Genomic DNA, 18,725 nt, shown 5'->3' with positions numbered 1-18,725 from the left:
AACCGTCCAGAGGAAGGGTCAGTGGGTGCCACCTGCTTTGCACCTGCGCCCTTACCCTGCCCAGTTCCTGAGGAGGACCGCAGGCCCGGAAGGCAGAGGCAAACAGCTCTACAACTGGGCTCTAATCCCGCCCCCTTTGACCTGCATGAAACTGGAAAGCATCTGGGCAACTGCTGGCCATTCTGTTTAAACGGCCCAACCTGGTCACAGGGCGTGGCCCGGCCATGCCAGGCGCAGGGCTGTCTGGCCAGCATGTCACTCTGGGGGGTGCGCCTGGTCGGCCTGCTGCTCTCCCTCTCCTGCTGTTGGGCTTTCAGCTGCCGCAACACCCTGTCCTCCCCTGACTTCAGCCTCCCTGGGGATTACCTGCTTGCAGGCATGTTCCCTCTCCACAGTGCCCCTCCAGAGGTGAGAGGAAGACCCACGGTGACCTTCTGTGACAGGTGAGTGGGGGGAGGTAAGCAGAACTGTCACCTGGGGTGGGGGGGCCCTGTGCCTATGGGTCCTCTGCCAGCCTGCCTCTGCAAGACCTTGTGGGCTCTATCTCTGGAGTGACCATTTGGACTGCCTGCAATCCCTACCCAACCTAAAGCCAAGCTACCACCTTTAAGGGCTGGCCAGCCTTTCCCTGGCACTTTTAACACATTCTTTTGTCCTGGCTGTTAAGAGTCCTTTGTATTATAATTCCAGGTCACTTGTTTCCTGGCTTTGTAATATAACTAGAGGGCAAAGGTTAAGCAAGGGCGTCTTTCCCTCTTCCATCTCCTTCCCTACCCAACTCCTCCCCAGTTCACATCCATAGTCTTTCAGATGGCAAGTATAGGTCTCCAGGGGGAGGGAAGTGGGACACATAGCAGAAGATGCTTCAGTAGCCTGAATGACTTAGGTTGGTGCCTTCCTGAAGTGGACAGTCTAGGTAGGAAAAAAAAAAACCAACTGCTTTTCTTATAAAGGGGATAGTATTAGATTTGGCCAGCTCGAGGATGTCTCATGGCTCAGTGGCCCGAAACGTAGCATACCTGACAGCCAGCCTGGGAGGAAGATTCTAGAAAGCCTGGCATAGGAGGACTGGCCCAAAGAGCTACAGTTGGGAGTCTGGGAAGAGGAAATTTGAGGGAGGAGGAGCTACATGAAAAACCAGGTTCAGGTGACTGAAGGGCTGTTGTGGGCAGGAGGTACTACACTTCCTTCCAGTGACTCAAGGACAGAAGTGGTAGGAATGATGGGGGAGCCTCCCAAGAGGCAGGGAGGCTGGGAAATGGAGCAGGCTGGCACATTCCTCAAGCAGGGCTGAGTCATGGCCCTAGCGTGCCCATGTTTGTGTTTCCCAGAGAGGCCATGGGGAACACAGGCCCCCACCACAATCACGAGTGTCCCAGTGAAAGGTACTAGTTAACCATGTATAAGCACGTACTGTGGTTAATTTCATGTGTTAACTTGGCTAGGGCCTGTGGCCCAGGTGTTTGATTAAACACGTCTAGATGTTGCTGCGATGTGGTTAACGTTTTAGCCGCGGTAAACATTTAAATCAATAAAGCAGATGCTCTCCATAGTGTAGTTGGGCCTCACCTAATCAGTTGAAGGTCTTAAGAGAAAAGATGGAGATCCCGGGGAAAAGATAGTCCTCTCTTTTGTTTGCTCTCTCTCCCTCTCTCTCTGTGTATATATAGCTAGCTAGCTAGAGAGATGTATACATATGTGTCTCATCCTGGTTCTGTTTCTTTGGAGAACCCTAATATAGCAGATATCTCTGCTACAGGCCTTAGGAGCCTTTTGATCCTAATATGCTTATGGGGGGGGGGCATGGTATGTATACTTTTCCAATTTGTCCCCTACCTCTCCCAAGGCCTGTCAGCAGAACTGTGTGCATGGTCCAGGGCCCATGTTGAGGTCATGGTTGTAGGGGCTGGACAGATGACCTCAGACGTTCCTTTCTGCCCCCAAGTCTGGGGTTCCAGGAGACCAGAGGTTCTTAGCTCTCAGTCTGGCTTTCCCTACAGGTCCAACAGCTTCAATGGCCATGGCTACCACCTCTTCCAGGCCATGCGGTTCAGCATCGAGGAGATAAACAACTCCACAGTCCTGCTACCCAATGTCACCCTGGGGTACGAGCTGTATGATGTGTGCTCAGACTCAGCGAACATGTATGCCACGCTAAGCATACTGAGCATACTGGGGAGGCGCTATGTGGAGATCCAGGGAGACCCTGCTGACTTTTCCCCTGCGATAGTGGCGGTGATTGGGCCTGACATCACCAAGCACGCTCTTACCACTGCAGCCCTGCTGAGCCCCTTCCTGGTGCCCCTGGTAAGCCGGGGCCCTGACAGTTCGCTCATCTCCCCTCCTGGCAAGTACAACGTGGGCTGGGGTGGGTGTGCAGGAGCTGCTGTGTCCAAGGTGGGTCTGGACTTCAGGACCTCCTGGGCAGTCACTGCTCTTGAGTCACTAGCCTAGAGTTCCTTCTTCTCCAGGTGCTACTTCCGAGATCTCCCTGCTTCTGTGCTCACTGGAAAGCCCATTCGCCTCGGAAACGTCTGCTCGTCTCTCTTCTCCTGCTGTCCCATCACCCCACAGGCTTCACATCTACCCCATCCTCCTCCTCCTGTCCGTTCCTCCAGGCTCAGGCTCAGCTGTGTGGTGTCCCTCCCCTCCTCTGCTCGTCAGCCTCTCCTGGGCCTCCTCCTTTGCTGACACACTTGCCCTGTCCCCCTCCATCCTCCGGGCACTTCTCCTCTCAGCCTGGCTGACTCATCCTTCCAAGGAGACTTCTCTGCAGAGTCTCCATTCCTGCTTGCTTCTCTCTTTGCATTTACTCCTCCCTCCATGGCCTTGGGCTCTGTCCTTCCAGCAGTGCTTGAAGGTGATGACTGCGGCTTGGGTAGGGGTTGGAGATGGGTCAAGTGACCACCCCAAGGCAGAACCAGCAACGTCTTGCTGAGAAGGACTGGTGGAGGGCCACTAGGTCTCCAACACATTTGACCATTTTGACACTTTCCCCCAGCATTTATGACTCCCCCTTTCCCTTGTGCCACTTCCTTTTTGGTTTCCTTTAGGGAATTCTGTGCCCCCTCCGTCCCCCCTCCCAGAAGGAAGTGACTGTCTAGTACAGACCCCTCCCCTTCTCAGGCAAGCAAAAGGCCTTGGCTGAATTCCCATCTCCACCTTCCATCTCCACTCCTGAGAACCAGCTTTGTCTCCAGAGGCTCACCCGGTGCCTCCACTTAATGGATCCACCAGGGCCCCAAATGAACTTACCTACCCCATAACAAAAGCCTCTTGTCTTCCTACATCCCCTCCCCAGCCTGTCTGCCAGAGTGACTGTCTCCAAGGAAGCCAGTGCCCGCTGCATTCCCTTCCCTGCTTCCACATCTAGCCCATCACCATGGCTCTGCCACGGGGCTCCCTAACCACTGCCAGGTCCATCCTTTCCCTATGGCCACTGCCCCAGCTTTAACAGACTGCAATCCTCTCCCATCTAGATAATTCCATCAGCTCCTAGGAGTTCTGACTCTGGCCTTGAGCCTTTTTAAACAGGTTCCTCATTGATCAGAGATACACTCCTACAAGTTTGATGTCACTTCGCTGCCTAAACCCTGAGGCGCTCCCTGTGGCCTTGGGGTAAAGCCCTAGCACCTCAGCTAGGCCGAGTAGGGGCTAAGTAGGGGCTAAGGCTTCCTGCCCTGACGGAATACACAGGCTTATGCTCTCCTTCCTGGATCTGCCCTCCAGCTTTCCAGCCAAGTGGAAGTCCCTGGAGGGCCCCACACATATACCATTTCACTCGCTGCTTGCAGGTTGCGTTCACTTTGTCCACAGGCCAGAGTCTCCTTCCTCTCCCAGAATTCTCTCTGGGGACCTGCTCCCTTATCCATGGGTAACTTAGCAGTGCTCTGCTTGAGACCCCAGGCCAGGACCTCATCTCCATCCCCCTTCTCCCTCCCCTCCCGCTCCCCTGTCCCTGCACCAAGAACAGGGCTGGCCCTGGGGGGCCCTCAGTTTAGGCTGATGCCACTGAACTTGAACTGAACTCCACAGGTCAGCTACGGAGCCAGCAGCATGGTGCTCAACGCGAGGCGGCTCTACCCCTCTTTTCTGCGCACCATCTCCAGTGATAAACACCAGGTGGACATCTTGGTGCTGCTGCTGCAGAAGTTCGGGTGGGTCTGGATCTCCATTGTGGGTGGTGAAGGTGACTATGGGGAGGTAGGGATACAGGAGCTGGAGTACCAGGTCACCCGGCAGGGCATCTGTATTGCCTTCAGGGACATTGTGCCTTTTTCTGCCCGACCGGGTGACGAGCGGATGCAGAGCATGATACGCTGCCTGGTCCAAGCCGGGACCACCGTCGTAGTAGTTTACTCTGGCAAACAGCTGGCCAGGGTGTTCTTTGAATCCGTGGTGCTGGCCCAACTGACTGCCAAGGTGTGGATCGCAACAGAAGACTGGGCCATCTCTACTCACATCAGCAGTGTGCCTGGGATCCAGGGCATCGGCACAGTGCTGGGCGTGGCCATCCCGCACAGGCAGGTCCCTGGCCTGAAGGAGTTTGAAGAGGCTTATGTACAGGCCGACAAAGGAGTTCTCAGGCCTTGCCCCCAGGGCTCCTGGTGCACCAGCAACCAGCTGTGCACAGAATGCTGGGCTTTCACGGCACAGGCGATGCCCACACTAGCAGAGTTCTCCATGAGCTCTGCCTACAATGCGTATCAGGCTGTCTACGCTGTGGCCCATGGCCTCCACCAGGTCCTGGGCTGCTCCTCTGGAGCCTGTTCGAGGGGCTGGGTCTATCCCTGGCAGGTAAGGCACTTACCAGACACTGGCACCCACTGTCTGCCTTCCTAAGGTAGGCAGTGTGATTACTCTTCAGCCACCCTAAATGCTGGGGGCGGAGGGCAAAGGCTGACCCCTAGAGGCTGATCCCTTCTCTGAGGCTCGTCTTGGTCTTCTCTGAGCTGTGGCTCCACCCACCCACCAGGCCTCAGATCCAGGACTTGAAAGCTCTGCAAAGGGCTGCCTTGTTAGAGACTTCTCTCACTCAGGAGGCTGGTTAGGAGGGTCAAGGGGCCTCCTGGCGGGGGGTGGGGGGGCGGGTTGAGGAAGGGACCAGAACTCCCAGGCAGGCTGAAATGCCCCAGGTAGAAGTTCAGCAAGGCCCCATGCACTTGTTTCCTGGGCCATCTGGGTCTGAAAGGACCCAGGAGGAGCAGCCGGTGTCATTGGCACCAGCTTCGTTATCCCTGTTTGTTTCAGCTTCTGGAGCAGATCCGCAAGGTGAAGTTCCTTTTACACAAAAACGCGGTGACATTTAATGACGATGGCAATACCCTCAGCAACTATGACATAATCGCCTGGGACTGGAGCGGCCCCAACTGGACCTTCAGGGTCATCGGCTTCTCCTCTCCATTTTCAGTGTCGCTGGACATAAATACGACCAAAATCCGGTGGCATGGAAACAACAACCAGGTAACAGGGATGTGGTCACTCACCAGGTGACTGCCTGATGGGCAGCCTGGGGGCAGTGCTGACAGCTCACACAGAACACGAGGTTGGATTCCAGGTACCAGTCTGCTATGGCTCTCCCCAGCCCTGCCAGGGAAGCTCCCAGGGCTCAGAAAGACAGATGCCCAGTTGCTGCTGGTTCACATGACCAAGGTCTCTGCTCTGGGAGTGAGCTGTGAGGGCAGATGCCCAGAGACCCCCTTTTCCATCCCATGTGTGAGGGTCCCTTGACATGAGCATCTCCACGTGACTGCAGAACACCATGGCTTCTTGCAGGTGCCTACGTCTGTGTGTTCCAGGGACTGTCCTGAAGGCCACCAGAGAGTGATCATAGGTTTCCACCATTGCTGCTTTGAGTGTGTGCCCTGTGAGGCGGGAACCTTCCTCAATAAGAGTGGTGAGTGACCAGTGATGAGTGGGTGAACCACCAGCACTCCTAGGACCTGTAGAACAAATGGAAGCACCTCCCTTGGGCCACACATGTGCAGAACCACGGCCCTGGTCACTTTGCTGTCAGTTAGGGACAGTTTGGAGGACACCTTCCACCAGACATGAGTTCTGATCAAGCAGAAAGAAACAAACAGTTGACGGCCTCATATCTAGCTGTGTTCTTTTTAAGAGAGCTCCAAACCCAGCACCTACAGAGACAATTTTATCCTAAACTCAGCATCTTTATCCAAACAGATGTGAGTTTCATTCCCTTTGTACCCTCCCATATTGTCCTTTTTTTTTTCTTTTCTTTTTTCTTCCCATTTTATCTGTATGAAATCCCATCTATTGACCGTGCCAGTGACACCCGGTGCCTTGAACAGCTTGGCTTGAATGCAGACACTAGCATGTCTGCGACAGGACAAAAAGTTCTTCCATCCCACGATGCAAGTTCAAGGTCAGAGGGCAGACAGAGGTAGCTAAGGGGTCAGCCCAGAGCTGGACTCCAGGGGCCACATGCCTTTTTTTTTACCATCTTGGTGGGAGTGGGAATGCATCTCTTCCATACTGAAGGAATCAACTTAACTCAGAGAAACCAGAGTGGCAGCTCAAGAGGGTGGACTTAGCTAGGGAGAGAGCCCTGGGAGAGATGAAAATGCCCTTCCTTTAGGGCTCCCTTTGGGGCTGGCTGCTTGCCCTGGAACACAGCCTCAGGGCGGTGCAGGTGGAGCTACAGGGTAAGGCCCTCTCTATGACCTCTTGGCTTGCCAACTCCTTCTGGGATCCGGAGTCACACAGAACTGACCCAAGTGTCTCCATGATCTGTAATTAACACAGGCTTATTAAGGAAACACATGGCCTGGGGACTCTCACTCAGGGCTACCCTCATCTTGCTGCGCCTGGCAGAGCCCTGCTCCTGTGCTACAACCCCACCAGCACTTTGCAGGGCTGTTGCTGTGGAGTCACTAAGTCATGTCTGACTCTTCGTGACCCTGTGGACTGTAGCACGCCAAGCTTCCCTGTCCATGCCTTCCTCTGTCTTTCGGAGTTAGTCAAACTCATGGATTCAAGAAGCCTGGCAGGCTGCAGATCACCCTTGCAGCTGGGCGGAAGGGTCAGACTGCCGTGACTGCTGATGGAGGTTGCAAGAGCTGGACACGACTTAGCGACTAATCTACCACCACCATGTCCATTGAGTCGATGATGCCATCCAATCATCTCACCTTCTGTTGCCCCCCTTTCCTCCTGCCCTCAATCCTTCCCAGCATCAGGGGCTTTTCCAATGCAAGGGTTGTACAGCCTCCCTTTCCTGCTGTCCTCACCTGGCTCTCAGGAACCCTCTCCACCTTCTCTTCCAGAACCCTATAGATGCCGGCCTTGTGGGAAAGAAGAGTGGGCACCTGAGAGAAGCCAGACTTGCTTCCCACGCACTGTGGTGTTTTTGACGTGGCATGAGCCAGTCTCTTTGGTACTGCTGGCAGCTAATACGCTGCTGCTGCTGGTGGTGGCTGGGACTGCTGGCCTGTTTGCCTGGCACCTAGACACCCCCGTGGTGAGGTCAGCTGGGGGCCAACTGTGCTTCCTCATGCTGGGCTCCCTGGCAGGGGGGACTTGGGGCCTCTATGGCTTCTTTGGGGAGCCCACACTGCCCACGTGCTTACTGCGCCAAGGCCTCTTTTCCCTCGGTTTTGCCATCTTCCTATCCTGCCTGACGGTCCGCTCCTTCCAACTTGTCTTCATCTTTAAGTTTTCTGCCAGGTTACCCACCTTCTTCCGTGCATGGGTCCAAAACAATGGTGCTAGCCTGTTTGTGATGATCAGCTCAACAATCCAGCTGCTTATCTGCCTAATTTGGCTTGCAGTGTGGACCCCGCTGCCAACCAGGGAATACAAGCACTTCCCTCAACTAGTGGTGCTTGGCTGCACACAGGCTAACTCACTGGGCTTCATGCTGGCTGTTACCTACAATGGCCTCCTCTCGGTCAGCGCCTTTGCCTGCAGCTACCTAGGCAAGGACCTGCCAGAGAACTACAATGAGGCCAAATGTGTCACCTTCAGCCTGCTCCTCAACTTCGTGTCCTGGATCGCCTTCTTCACCATGGCCACTGTCTATCAGGGCAAGTATCTGCCCGCGGTCAACGCGCTGGCGATGCTGAGCAGCTTGAGTGGCGGCTTCAGTGGTTATTTCCTCCCCAAGTGCTACGTGATTCTGTGCCGCCCAGACCTCAACAGCACCGAGCACTTCCAGGCCTCCATCCAGGACTACACCAGGCGCTGTGGTTCCACCTGACCACTGGATCGGGCATGGTCAAGCCTGGCGGGGCGGACTCAGGGGCGAAGGTGGAACGGGGGCGTCCAGGACCTGGGGTGTCCGGGAGGCTCCTCAGCCTTGGCGTGCGAAGTGTAAGCCCACGGGAGGGCTCAGTCCGGGCTGCGCCGGCTGCCAATAAAAAAGTGAAATGTGCATCTTCGTAGCGCTTCCTCTCTAGGGCGACGGTAGAGCGCTGCCTCTTCAAGCCTCGGGGTGCTGTGCGGCCGGCTAACCGCAGGCGGAACCTCCGGACTCCCAGCGGGGCAGAGACCGAAAGGCCCGCTTGGCGTTGCTAGGCAACCCAGGGAGGCGGGCCCAATGCCGAGGGGCGGGGGGAACTGGACTGGTCCTGCCTCTCTCTCCATCCCATTGGCTGCTATCTATGTGGTACCGCCTCAAGGGGCTGGATTCGGAGGTAAAGGCCTGCGCCCCCGAGGCGTCCCGCCCCGGCCGGCGCGCCCTGACGTCACGTCCGGCGGCGGCGACGGCGGCGTCTCTGCACTTTCGCCGGGCACGTACGGCCGGGGCAGTTGGTCAGTGGGGTTGTATGGGCTATCTGGCTTGGGGTTGGAGGGGTAGGCGTAGGGAGCATGGGCCAGGGTGAGGAGGTTGAGGGGCAAGGGACGAGGGAGGGGGCGCTGTGGGCCGCCGAGACTGCTGATGGAGTGTGACCGCGGCCGCCTTCCGCCCGGCTGCTCGAGACGTGTGGGCGCGGCGTGGGTTCCTCTCACCTGTCTGCAGCCACTGTCCTCCCCTGCCTCCGGTCCTCTCGCTGTGCCAGGCTGATAAGTTCGCGCTGATTCAGCGCCTCTTTTCCCAAACTTTTGATTTCCTCCCACCAGCACCCTTTCGCGACTGTGTCCCCACCTAGTCCTCCCGCACCCCCGTCACCCACACTCTCTGCCCACCCCCGATATGGCCTGTTTGCTTGGACCCCGCCCCCAGGGAGGCTCTCAGTCCCTTCCTGCCTCAGCTTGCACCTTCTAACCTTGATCTACGTCCTGGTTGTAATAAACGTGAATGAATAGAATCTGTCTCCCTTTACCCTGGCCTCAGCTCCAGGGGCTTTCTCTTGCTGCCTCTGGGTTGGACTGGTCAGTGTCACTGCCGTGTTTCTTCCCTTCAGAGGGACCATGGACGGCTCATTCGTCCAGCACAGCGTGAGGGTTCTGCAGGAGCTCAACAAGCAGCGGGAGCGGGGCCAGTACTGCGATGCCACCCTGGATGTGGGGGGCCTGGTGTTCAAGGCACACTGGAGTGTTCTTGCCTGCTGCAGCCACTTCTTCCAGAGCCTCTACGGGGATGGCTCAGGGGGCAGTGTCGTCCTCCCTGCGGGCTTTGCCGAGATCTTTGGCCTCCTGCTGGACTTTTTCTACACCGGCCACCTCGCCCTCACCTCGGGGAACCGGGATCAGGTGCTCCTGGCAGCCAGGGAGTTGCGAGTGCCAGAGGCTGTGGAGTTGTGCCAGAGCTTCAAGCCCAAAGCCTCAGTGGGACAGCCAGCAAGTAGCCAGAGTGGGCTCGGGAAACCTGCCCCCCGGGATGTGAACAGCCACCTCAAGGAGTCTGCGGGTGTGGAGAAGGAGGAAGTTTCAAGGACTCTGGGTCAAATCCCCGGGGATCCGGAGGTCAGCAGTAGTCTCAGCCCCCAGAGGCCCCGGCTTGGCCTCCCTGCTCAGAGTGAGAGCCCATCCTTTCTCCGTGGGAAACTCAAGCAGGCCCTGAAGCTCTGTCCCCCTGGGGACAAGGAGCCTGAGGATTGCAAAGTGCCCCCAAGGCCCTTCGAAGCTGAAGGTGTCCAGCTGCAGGGCGGGACTAATGAGGTACTGTGCTCAGGGTGTTGGAGAAGGGGAGATGGGGAGAAGGGACTGATACTTTGCAGGGGTAATCTGGACCCAAAGGTACAGTCTGTTTTGTGGGTTTAGAACAGACTTTCTCCAAATATAGGGCTTCCCAGGTGGCCTAGTGGTAAAGAATCTGCCTGTCAAGGCAGGAGATGTGGGTTCAATCCCTGGATCAGAAAGATCCCCTGGAGAAGGAAATGGCAACCCACTCCAGTATTCTTGCCTGGGAAATCCCATGAACAGAGGAGCCTGATGGGCTACAGTCCATGGGGTTGCAGAGTCGGATGTGATATCTCCAAATGCAGGAAGCCAGCTCCATCCCACAGCCTCAGGCTGACCTTCCTGCCAGTTGTGTCTGTGGTTGGCAGCTTCCTGGGGCAGATGTGGGCGGCATTAGGTGTTTCCCCAGGGAAGTGAAATCCAGGCGGACTTCCAGTTACCCACAGAGCTCCTGCCCTCAAACCTGGGATTGGGATGTTGCTGCTGCCCTGGGACCTTGAAGGGAACAGGCACTGATGAAGGAACGGACGCGTCCGGGGATAGGCCTGGGTTGGGACTTGGGATGAAACCGGATGGAGCTGGCCACCCTGTAGACCCATCCCCAGAACCCCTGCTGATTCAGTTTGGTGACCTCACCCCCTCCTGCTGCCTCTTCTGCTCTAGTGGGAGGTGGTGGTTCAAGTTGAGGACGACGGGGATGGCGATTATGATTCTGAAACTGAGACTGTGCCGAGCAAGAGGAAAGCAAACGTAATCAGAAAGCCCTGTGCTGCCGAGCCGGCCCGGAGCGCAGGTTCCCTGGCAGCCGAGCCTGCTGAGAACAGAAAAGGTACAGCGGTGCCAGTTGAATGCCCCACATGTCATAAAAAGTTCCTCAGCAAATATTACCTAAAAGTCCACAACAGGTAAACGTTCTGTTTTTCTATTTTCCTTTCCCATCTGCTGTTCCCGTGTTGGGGGAGGGGGCCTGCGCTCCCCACTTGTGGCCCACGTAGGGGGGCTGGGGTGCCATCTCAGACCCACACAGTGCCTGGCATTGGTATCCTCTGACCATTGGGGAGTGAGACTCTGACATTGGATGGCTTCCTTCTTCCTCCCCCTCCTGTGAGCTCTCTGCTGGGAGCGGGTCTGGGGACACCCAGCTGGTGCTAGCGGTAAAGGACCCGCCTGCCAATGTAGGAGACGTAAGAGACGGAAGATCGCCTGGAGAAGGGCATGGCAACCCACTCCAGTATTATTGCCTGGAGAACCCCATGGACAGAGGAGCCTGGCTGGCCACAGTCCAAGGGGTCGCAAAGAGTCTAACAGGATTGAAGCAGCCTGAAGCAGCTGTTACATCAGGCTCCACCCACTGTGGACCTTGACCTCCAGCAGGCTTCTCCCGAGGAGGAGAGAGCAGCCTGAGGGCCCATGCTGTGGCTGAGGCCTGACCACAGATGTTACTGAAGCCTGGCAGTGTGGGCCTGGGGCTAAGATGTCCATCTATAGGGTGGGTGCCGCCTGCGTTTCTGCAGACAGGTTAAGTCTCAGGTGTTAGCGGAGCACTAGGGACCCTTTGTCGAAAGCTGCTGTGTCCAGTAAGGTGTTGACTAAAAAAATAATCACAACCTAAAAGTTGAGAGTTATGTTTTACTCAGTGGGAATTTTTAGGACTTCAAGCCCAGGAGGCAGCAGCATCTCAAGTAACCCTGAGAGAACTGCTCTGAGGAAGCGAAGGGAGGAGCCAGGTTATATAGAAAATTTTGAAACCAAGGGTATATAGTCTGAACATCAAAAGATTATTGTTTAAGAAAACGAGATATCCCAAGTTAAGGAATTGTGCACTTTTTTATGTATGGGAATAATGTAAGCTTCTGGGCTCACTGAACTCACTCCTTGGATATGCACCTCAGCTATCTGGGACAAGTATGCTGTGTTTTTCCACATCTTGAGTATTGTTGGGGCTCACCTCAGGAAGTGGCTGCCTTTTGATGGCTGCAGATAGCAAGTATTCTTCTGAGTTCCCTTAGGTCTCACTAGCTCTCCTTGGAGGGCTACAATGACTGGTGCCTGTGACATCCTTGTTTACTGATCTGGCAGGAGATACTCCATTTCTCAAAGGTAATCAGATTCCACAGGAAGCTTTTTTAACTTAAAAGTAATTAAAATTAAATAAGTTTAGTTTCTAAGTCATGCTAGCTTCATTTCAAGTGCTCAGTAGCTACTTGCAGCCCCTGCTGCTGAACGAAGGCCACAGCATGGATGTGGAGCATTGGAGTATTCCCATCATCCCACGCATCCTTGTGGAAGGCACTGCTCCCGTGGCCTTGCTCTTCCTAGGGCCTCCATGGAGGGCAGCTAGGCGATGTGCCTTCCGCTCCTGCCCCTCTTCAGCCCCAGACAGATGTCTTGCCAAGCCAGGCTGGGCTATGCATGTTTTCTCACTACAACACTCTCAGAGGCCCCTGGTGACTGAATGGAGTTGGAACTGAGGACAGAGGCCCCTTGCTCTCCCTGCTCTGGGGGCAGCTGCTGCTAGTGGAGCCTTTGGGCCAGTCACCCTGGGGTGACCTCTGTCTGCCTGCACACTCCCTAGTGTGAAACTTGGGTGCAGGTACCAGCCCTGTCCTCATCTTATGCTGTAGGCCACTGGACTGACCTAAGAACTAGGAGGGGGTGCCAGCTGAGGTGCCAACTGAGGTCTTGTGGGCGGGGGACGGTCAGTGTATCAGCAGGGATGAGAGAAGAGTGCCTGTGGCAGGCTGTCAGTGTTCTTCCCACACCATTCCGGGCTCTGAGGTCAGGGTTCACTTAGTTCATTCAGTGAGTTGTCTGCCAGGTGGCTAGGCACTTCAGATACCTTCATGAACAGAACAAAGGGGCCTTGTGGAGCTTGCCTTCCAGCAGGGCGGTGAGACCCTGAACGACCAGATAAGAGACTCTGCAGTGTGCTGAAGGGCTAGAAGTGCCATGGGAAAAAAGAAAAGGATAGGAGGGCTAGGGAGGAGTACCTGGGGAGTTGAGGGTCGGGTCAGGTTGCAATTGTAAAGACAGGAGACTACCCAGCAGGTTCAAGGAAGTGAGGAAGCTTGCAGATGGCTGGGGAGCAGCTCTGGGCTGGAGGGGAGCTGGAACAGAAGCTCTGGGGTGGGAGGGAGGCAGCAAGGTAAGGGGCAGCAACAGGCCTTTCTCGGGGCCAGATTCCAAGTGTTGAGTAAGGTGATGAGATTTGGTTATCTTCGAGGGTCCATCTGACTCCTAAAGTGAAAACTTGTTGGGAGGCCTGCGTGGAGCACAGGACCAGGTAGGAGGCCCAGGCAGTGGCCTGGGGATGGTGCAGCCACACTGGGTGGTAGCCCAGAGGCCAGGCGAGGTGTCAGACTGTGGCCATAGTTTCGAAGGCCAAGTTCACAGAAATCCCAGGCAGGCTGAGAGGTTTCTCCAGGGAGTCGGGGCCCAGAGGTTATTTCTGCCTTTGGAGAGACACTGCAGCTGGGCCTCCCAGCAGCCTGTGGTTCTGGGGTGTCCCCTACAGCGGGGAGCTGTCCCCTGCCTTGCGGAGTCTCCAGGAGGGAGGAGGGTTTCTGGATGCACCCCACAGCTTCACCAGCCACGTGGAGAGCCTCAGGTGTCAGCGCGGGCAGCTCAGCACTTTCAGCAGAGGTGCCAGAGCGGGCCCTGTGTGAGGCAGGGCGGCGAGTCCACTCAGCCTCCACACTCCGTGGCTTCTCCCAGCAGGAAACACACTGGGGAGAAACCCTTTGAGTGTCCCAAATGTGGGAAGTGTTACTTCCGGAAGGAGAACCTCCTGGAGCATGAAGCCCGGAACTGCATGAACCGCTCAGAACAGGTACCTGAGGGCCAGCCGGGGTCCTGCTGGGCAGGTGCATGCTGGCTTCTGTCTCTCTTCCACCTGGGAGGGGCCCCCAGGGGACTGGCCTGACAGGACTGTAGACTCGAGAGCCGCAGGGTCCTTGGATGTCATTGGTCCCCTCCCTGGTATGACAGTGGGGACACAGGTACCAAGGGCAGAAGGGACAAGCCCAGAAGGGACACTGTAGGAGGTATCTTGGGTTTGCCTGCCTGGTGTTCCTGGGGTTTGGAGAAGGGGGGTAACTGCTGAGAAAGGCCACCTGGCCACCTCCCCCCACCCCCCTGGTGGGCTAAACCCTGCTTCCTAGAGGCTGGTCACCAGTCAGGGTGGGGGTCACAGGTGAGGCCATTCAGCCTTTGTCCCTGGTCTGACTCCCAGCCTGGCGTGGTGGGCTTGTAGCACTCAGCAATAGTCACGGTCAGGCAAGCAGGTTATGTGTTGCCCTCTCCCACCCTAGCACCCCCACCCCCTTGGGCAGACCCTTGTCAGCAGTGAGTGGCAGCCCGGGCAGAGGCCCTCCCCCCGGTGACGCCAGCCCCACCTGCCCCTCACGCTGCCAGGTCTTCACATGCTCCGTGTGCCAGGAGACGTTCCGCCGGAGGATGGAGCTGCGGGTGCACATGGTGTCCCACACGGGGGAGATGCCCTACAAGGTCAGGCTCGGCCTGTCCCCAACGCTGGAGGCCGAGGGGCGGCCCCAGGATCTCCACCCCACCCGCCTTGCCTAGCCCTTCATGTGGGATGGTGTCGGGGCCTCTCCTTCCAACCTGCTCAGTGCTCCTGTGTCTTTGGGCGGGATTCCGTCACTGGAAGACAACCTCAGCCTCTGCCTGGGTGTGACCTTCACACCTGCTCGAGGCCGAGCATCTCAGGCTGGGCCCTGCTTCTGGGTTCCTGCCCCAGTAGCCCTGGGGTGACCCGGCTTCCAGTGTTGTTGGTGGCTTCAGAGGTGACTGTGACCTGTCTTGCAGTGCTCTTCCTGCTCCCAGCAGTTCATGCAGAAGAAGGACCTGCAGAGTCACATGATCAAGCTGCATGGAGCCCCCAAGCCCCATGCGGTAAGTGCCAGGCCGCGCCAAGGATGGGGGCCGGGCCCACTGCGATGCCGGGAGCCAGCTCAGGGAGGTGGTGTGGCTGGTCTAGAGTGGGCAGGCTGTGCGGTTTCCCAGGGCAGGGACTCCAGGGCAGCTCTGCTCCTCACTTTGGCCTTGCCCACTCTGTCCCGTAGTGTCCCACCTGTGCCAAGTGCTTCCTGTCCCGGACGGAGCTGCAGTTGCATGAGGCATTCAAGCACCGTGGAGAGAAGCTGTTTGTGTGCGAGGAGTGCGGGCACCGGGCTTCGAGCCGGAATGGCTTGCAAATGCACATCAAGGCCAAACACAGGTGGGACCATCCTCCCCGGGGCCGTCCTCCCTAGGCCTGGCCCTGCTGCCACTCACAGGGGCCAGAGTGCCCCTACCTGTGTCCAAAGCCTGCAGCCTTTCTGGAGGGGAGGACCTGAGGGATGAGGCAGCTTGCCAGGCAGGCAGTCTGGGGGCGGGGATTTCAGGCAGGACAAGGCTCTGGGCCTCCCTGGGCAGAGTCCTGGTGTCCCATGGCTCCCGGGATGGAGCTCATGCCCTCTTTTCCCCGGGCAACCCAAGTCTGTTCTCACAGCTCAGGCAGGCTGGCCTCAGCCTGGCCTGTTTCCTTGGCTCTGGGATCAGGTGTGTTCCCAGCTGCAGGGGCACCAAGGGGACGGCTTCTTTTGGTGATGCCTGTGTCCCCGCCTGGACAGGAATGAGCGGCCATACGTCTGTGAGTTCTGCAGCCACGCCTTCACCCAGAAGGCCAATCTCAACATGCACCTGCGCACGCACACAGGCGAGAAGCCCTTCCAGTGCCACCTCTGTGGCAAGACCTTCCGCACCCAAGGTGAGGCAGGCCGGCCCCTCCCTGGCCCGGGGCTGAGGCCCGGCGGCTGAGCCCCTCTCCTTTTCCCCACAGCCAGCCTGGACAAGCACAACCGCACCCACACTGGCGAGAGGCCCTTCAGCTGTGAGTTCTGCGAGCAGCGCTTCACGGAGAAGGGGCCCCTGCTGAGGCACGTGGCCAGCCGCCACCAGGAGGGCCGGCCCCACTTCTGCCAGATCTGTGGGAAGACCTTCAAAGGTACCTGGGCCTGTGTTAGGCCATCGCCCTGCCCTGCCCTGGGCGGAGAGGGCTAGGCCCTTTCCCCTGGTCAGAGGTGGAGGGGTCCCCGGGAGAGGCTGGGCGCAGCAGTGGCTGTCACACATTCCTTGGCAGCAGAACCCTCTTGCCAGCAGGGAGCGGGTGGAGGCTCCCGAGGGCCCCAGGCAGCAGTGACTACAGGGTGCCGCCCGAGAAGCCGGCAGGGCTAAGCCCATCCCCTTCCTCCCTCCTCTAACCCCGGCCCTTCCCTCCTGTAGCTGTGGAGCAGCTGCGCGTGCACGTGAGGAGACACAAGGGGGTCAGGAAGTTCGAGTGCACCGAATGCGGCTATAAGTTCACCCGGCAGGTAGGCCGGGGGCTGGCTTGCCTCCTCCTGCCCCTTCGGGCCCCTGAACCCTCCTCCCTCTGCACCCAGCCTGAGTCCCCCTAACCCCTAGGCCCACCTGCGGAGGCACATGGAGATCCATGACCGGGTGGAGAACTACAATCCCAGGCAGCGCAAGCTCCGGAACTTGGTCATTGAGGACGAGAAGATGGTGGTGGTGGCGCTCCAGCCACCCCCCGACTTGGAGGTGGGCTCAGCCGAGGTCATCGTGGAGTCACTGGCCCATGGCAGCCTGGCCTCCCAGCTCCCTGGCCAGAGACTGTGTGCGGAGGAGAGCTTCGCGGGCGCGGGCGTCATGGAGCCCTCGCTCATCATCACGGCCGCCATCCCTGAAGACTGTGACACATAGCCCCCGACCCGTGCACGGTCCACTTGGCCCCAGCCCCCAATAAACCACAGGGCTTTGGACTCGACCATTCCAGCCCATCCAGTGGTCTGTTCCCCAGGAACCTGGGCTCCGGGAGGAGCTGCTTTCCCAACGTGTTCTCTAGAAGAAGTGGGGCACTGCTTGATCTGTGCACCCCAGATCTTGGCCAGCAGCTTCCCCAGGTTGTTAGGAGACCCCATGGGTGAAACGTGGGTTGGTAGCTTTGGGGCTAAGCCTCTGGCTCGGGGCACTCTAATTTTTCTCCCGTCTGGGTTTTAGAACTGGACCAGATGGAGCAGTAGCGTTCCTATTGTATAGCTTTGGCAATGCCAGCTAGTGAGGGTGGAATTTATCACTCAGCCTCTGGAGTCAAAACAGGGTGGCCAGGGTCCTGATGATGGTGGCTGGCCAAGACGGGGACCCAGTGATCATGCAGCTGAGCAGATCTGGGGCTGGAGGACAGGCTTGCAGCTAAGCATACTCTGTATCCTGGTTGGTGGAGAGACTATGGGCAGGAACTTTCCCTGGGGAGAAGCTTGTCCAGGAGGCTGGCTTGAGCCACTGGCAAGGCCAGGCCTAGAAGGCCAGAGGCCCAGGTAGCACCCAGGTTCTGCAGCCATGGGAAGAAGTGCATGGGCTCAGGAGGCCAGTTGCCTGCACCTATTCCTCCCTAGCTCCTTCGTGATGTCTGTGACCTGGGGCAAGTGACTAAGCGCTTCATTTCCTTATTTTTAATGGAATAAGTGACAGTGCATGCTTCATAGAGAAGGATTAAATGAGGGAGCCTGCTGTTCCAGTCCCAGGACTGGGTAACAGACCACCCAGAATTGCCCACGGGCTGGGGGGGCAGGTCTGCTCTCAAGACGGCTCACTTGTGTGTGCCTGAGAAGGTGGCCCTGGCTGTGGGCCGGGTGCCCCTCCAGGGGTTGCCTGGGCTCCACCAGAGCATGGTAGCTGAGTGCCGAGAGCACACGTCCCAACAGGCCAAAGCTGCCTGTCCACAGTGTCACCCCGCCACATCGTGCCAGTCCAGGCAGTCACCACACATCATTCCTCAGGGTCAAGGCTAGGGAACGTGGACCCCACCACTCAGTGGGGGTGTTGGAACCTGCACACGTTCACAGCTGCCTCACCCGAAGTGTGCCCTTCTGCTCACTGTTTAGCTTAGCAGAGTGTGCAGTCAGCGGCAGTGACAATCATGACCCACCACTCACCACCTCACTGGAGGATTCCCGAGGCACCTGCCCCATCCTGTGCTGAACACCCTAGATTTGAGGAAGGAAACTCCGTTTTAGAACCAGAACCCATCCAGCCGCCTTTTCTGTTACTCCTTGACCACCAGGTAAAGAGGTAAAGATAACCAAGTGCAGTGACTGCCAGCCGGGTCATGAGCCACTGCAGATGGCCTGGGGACTGAGGTGGACCTGGCCTCAAGATTCCCCCTTCCTGGCTGGGCACTGACTGCTTCCTTGGGTTCAGTGGGCTCTGCAGACATGAGGAATGTTCCAAGCTTCTCAGCCTCTTCTAGGGGGATCTTCTATTTTAAGGGCCCGGGGTTTACCTGCTGCAGAGATAGGGATCTCACCACCATTTGGGACCCCACTTTCAGGAAGGGGGCACAAGGCAGTGGGCAGAGTGCCCTGAAGTAGAGTCAGGAGGCTGAAACAGCTCTTGGCCTCCACCACCCGCCTTCCTCCCACCTCCAGGGCTCAGCCTCCTTTTTCCACTACTTCCTGCCTTGTAATGACAGAGACAAGAAAGGGCTTGAAAGGCTTTGCCCCCAAAACCACCAGCACAAGTCCTGGGTGCTTCAACCTCGACACCCTTCCCTGTGGGTACAGGGGCAGCCGTGTTAACGAGTATTA

General features: G+C 57.5%; 2 protein-coding genes across 4 annotated transcripts; both read left to right on the top strand.

The window, feature by feature from the left end:
• TAS1R1 (taste 1 receptor member 1) lies at positions 93 to 8,246 on the top strand. Of its 2 annotated transcripts, XM_005690745.2 has the most exons (6): positions 93 to 443; positions 2,001 to 2,307; positions 4,036 to 4,797; positions 5,251 to 5,463; positions 5,776 to 5,896; positions 7,287 to 8,246. In XM_005690745.2, exons 1-6 carry the CDS (start codon positions 253 to 255, stop codon positions 8,216 to 8,218), a joined length of 2,526 nt encoding a protein of 841 aa, XP_005690802.2. In that variant the 5' UTR covers positions 93 to 252; the 3' UTR covers positions 8,219 to 8,246. The 2 variants fall into 2 exon arrangements, with proteins under 2 accessions (XP_005690802.2, XP_013825676.2); XM_013970222.2 differs by lacking the exon at positions 4,036 to 4,797.
• On the top strand, positions 8,682 to 16,906 carry ZBTB48 (zinc finger and BTB domain containing 48). 2 transcript variants are annotated; one of them, XM_018060417.1, is made up of 11 exons: positions 8,682 to 8,772; positions 9,366 to 10,062; positions 10,747 to 10,988; positions 13,798 to 13,912; positions 14,497 to 14,589; positions 14,908 to 14,994; positions 15,165 to 15,319; positions 15,714 to 15,850; positions 15,923 to 16,087; positions 16,366 to 16,454; positions 16,546 to 16,906. In XM_018060417.1, the coding sequence occupies exons 2-11, from the start codon at positions 9,373 to 9,375 to the stop codon at positions 16,840 to 16,842; spliced, it is 2,070 nt and encodes a 689-aa protein (XP_017915906.1). In that variant the 5' UTR covers positions 8,682 to 8,772; positions 9,366 to 9,372; the 3' UTR covers positions 16,843 to 16,906. The 2 variants fall into 2 exon arrangements, with proteins under 2 accessions (XP_017915906.1, XP_017915907.1); XM_018060418.1 differs by lacking the exon at positions 8,682 to 8,772 and having other exon boundaries at positions 8,780 to 10,062; positions 13,801 to 13,912.

Source organism: Capra hircus, chromosome 16 (genome assembly GCF_001704415.2).
Source record: "Capra hircus breed San Clemente chromosome 16, ASM170441v1, whole genome shotgun sequence".
Taxonomy (NCBI): domain Eukaryota; kingdom Metazoa; phylum Chordata; class Mammalia; order Artiodactyla; family Bovidae; genus Capra; species Capra hircus.
Note: the sequence above shows the minus strand (reverse complement) of the source record. Positions and strands in the feature narration are given on the sequence as shown.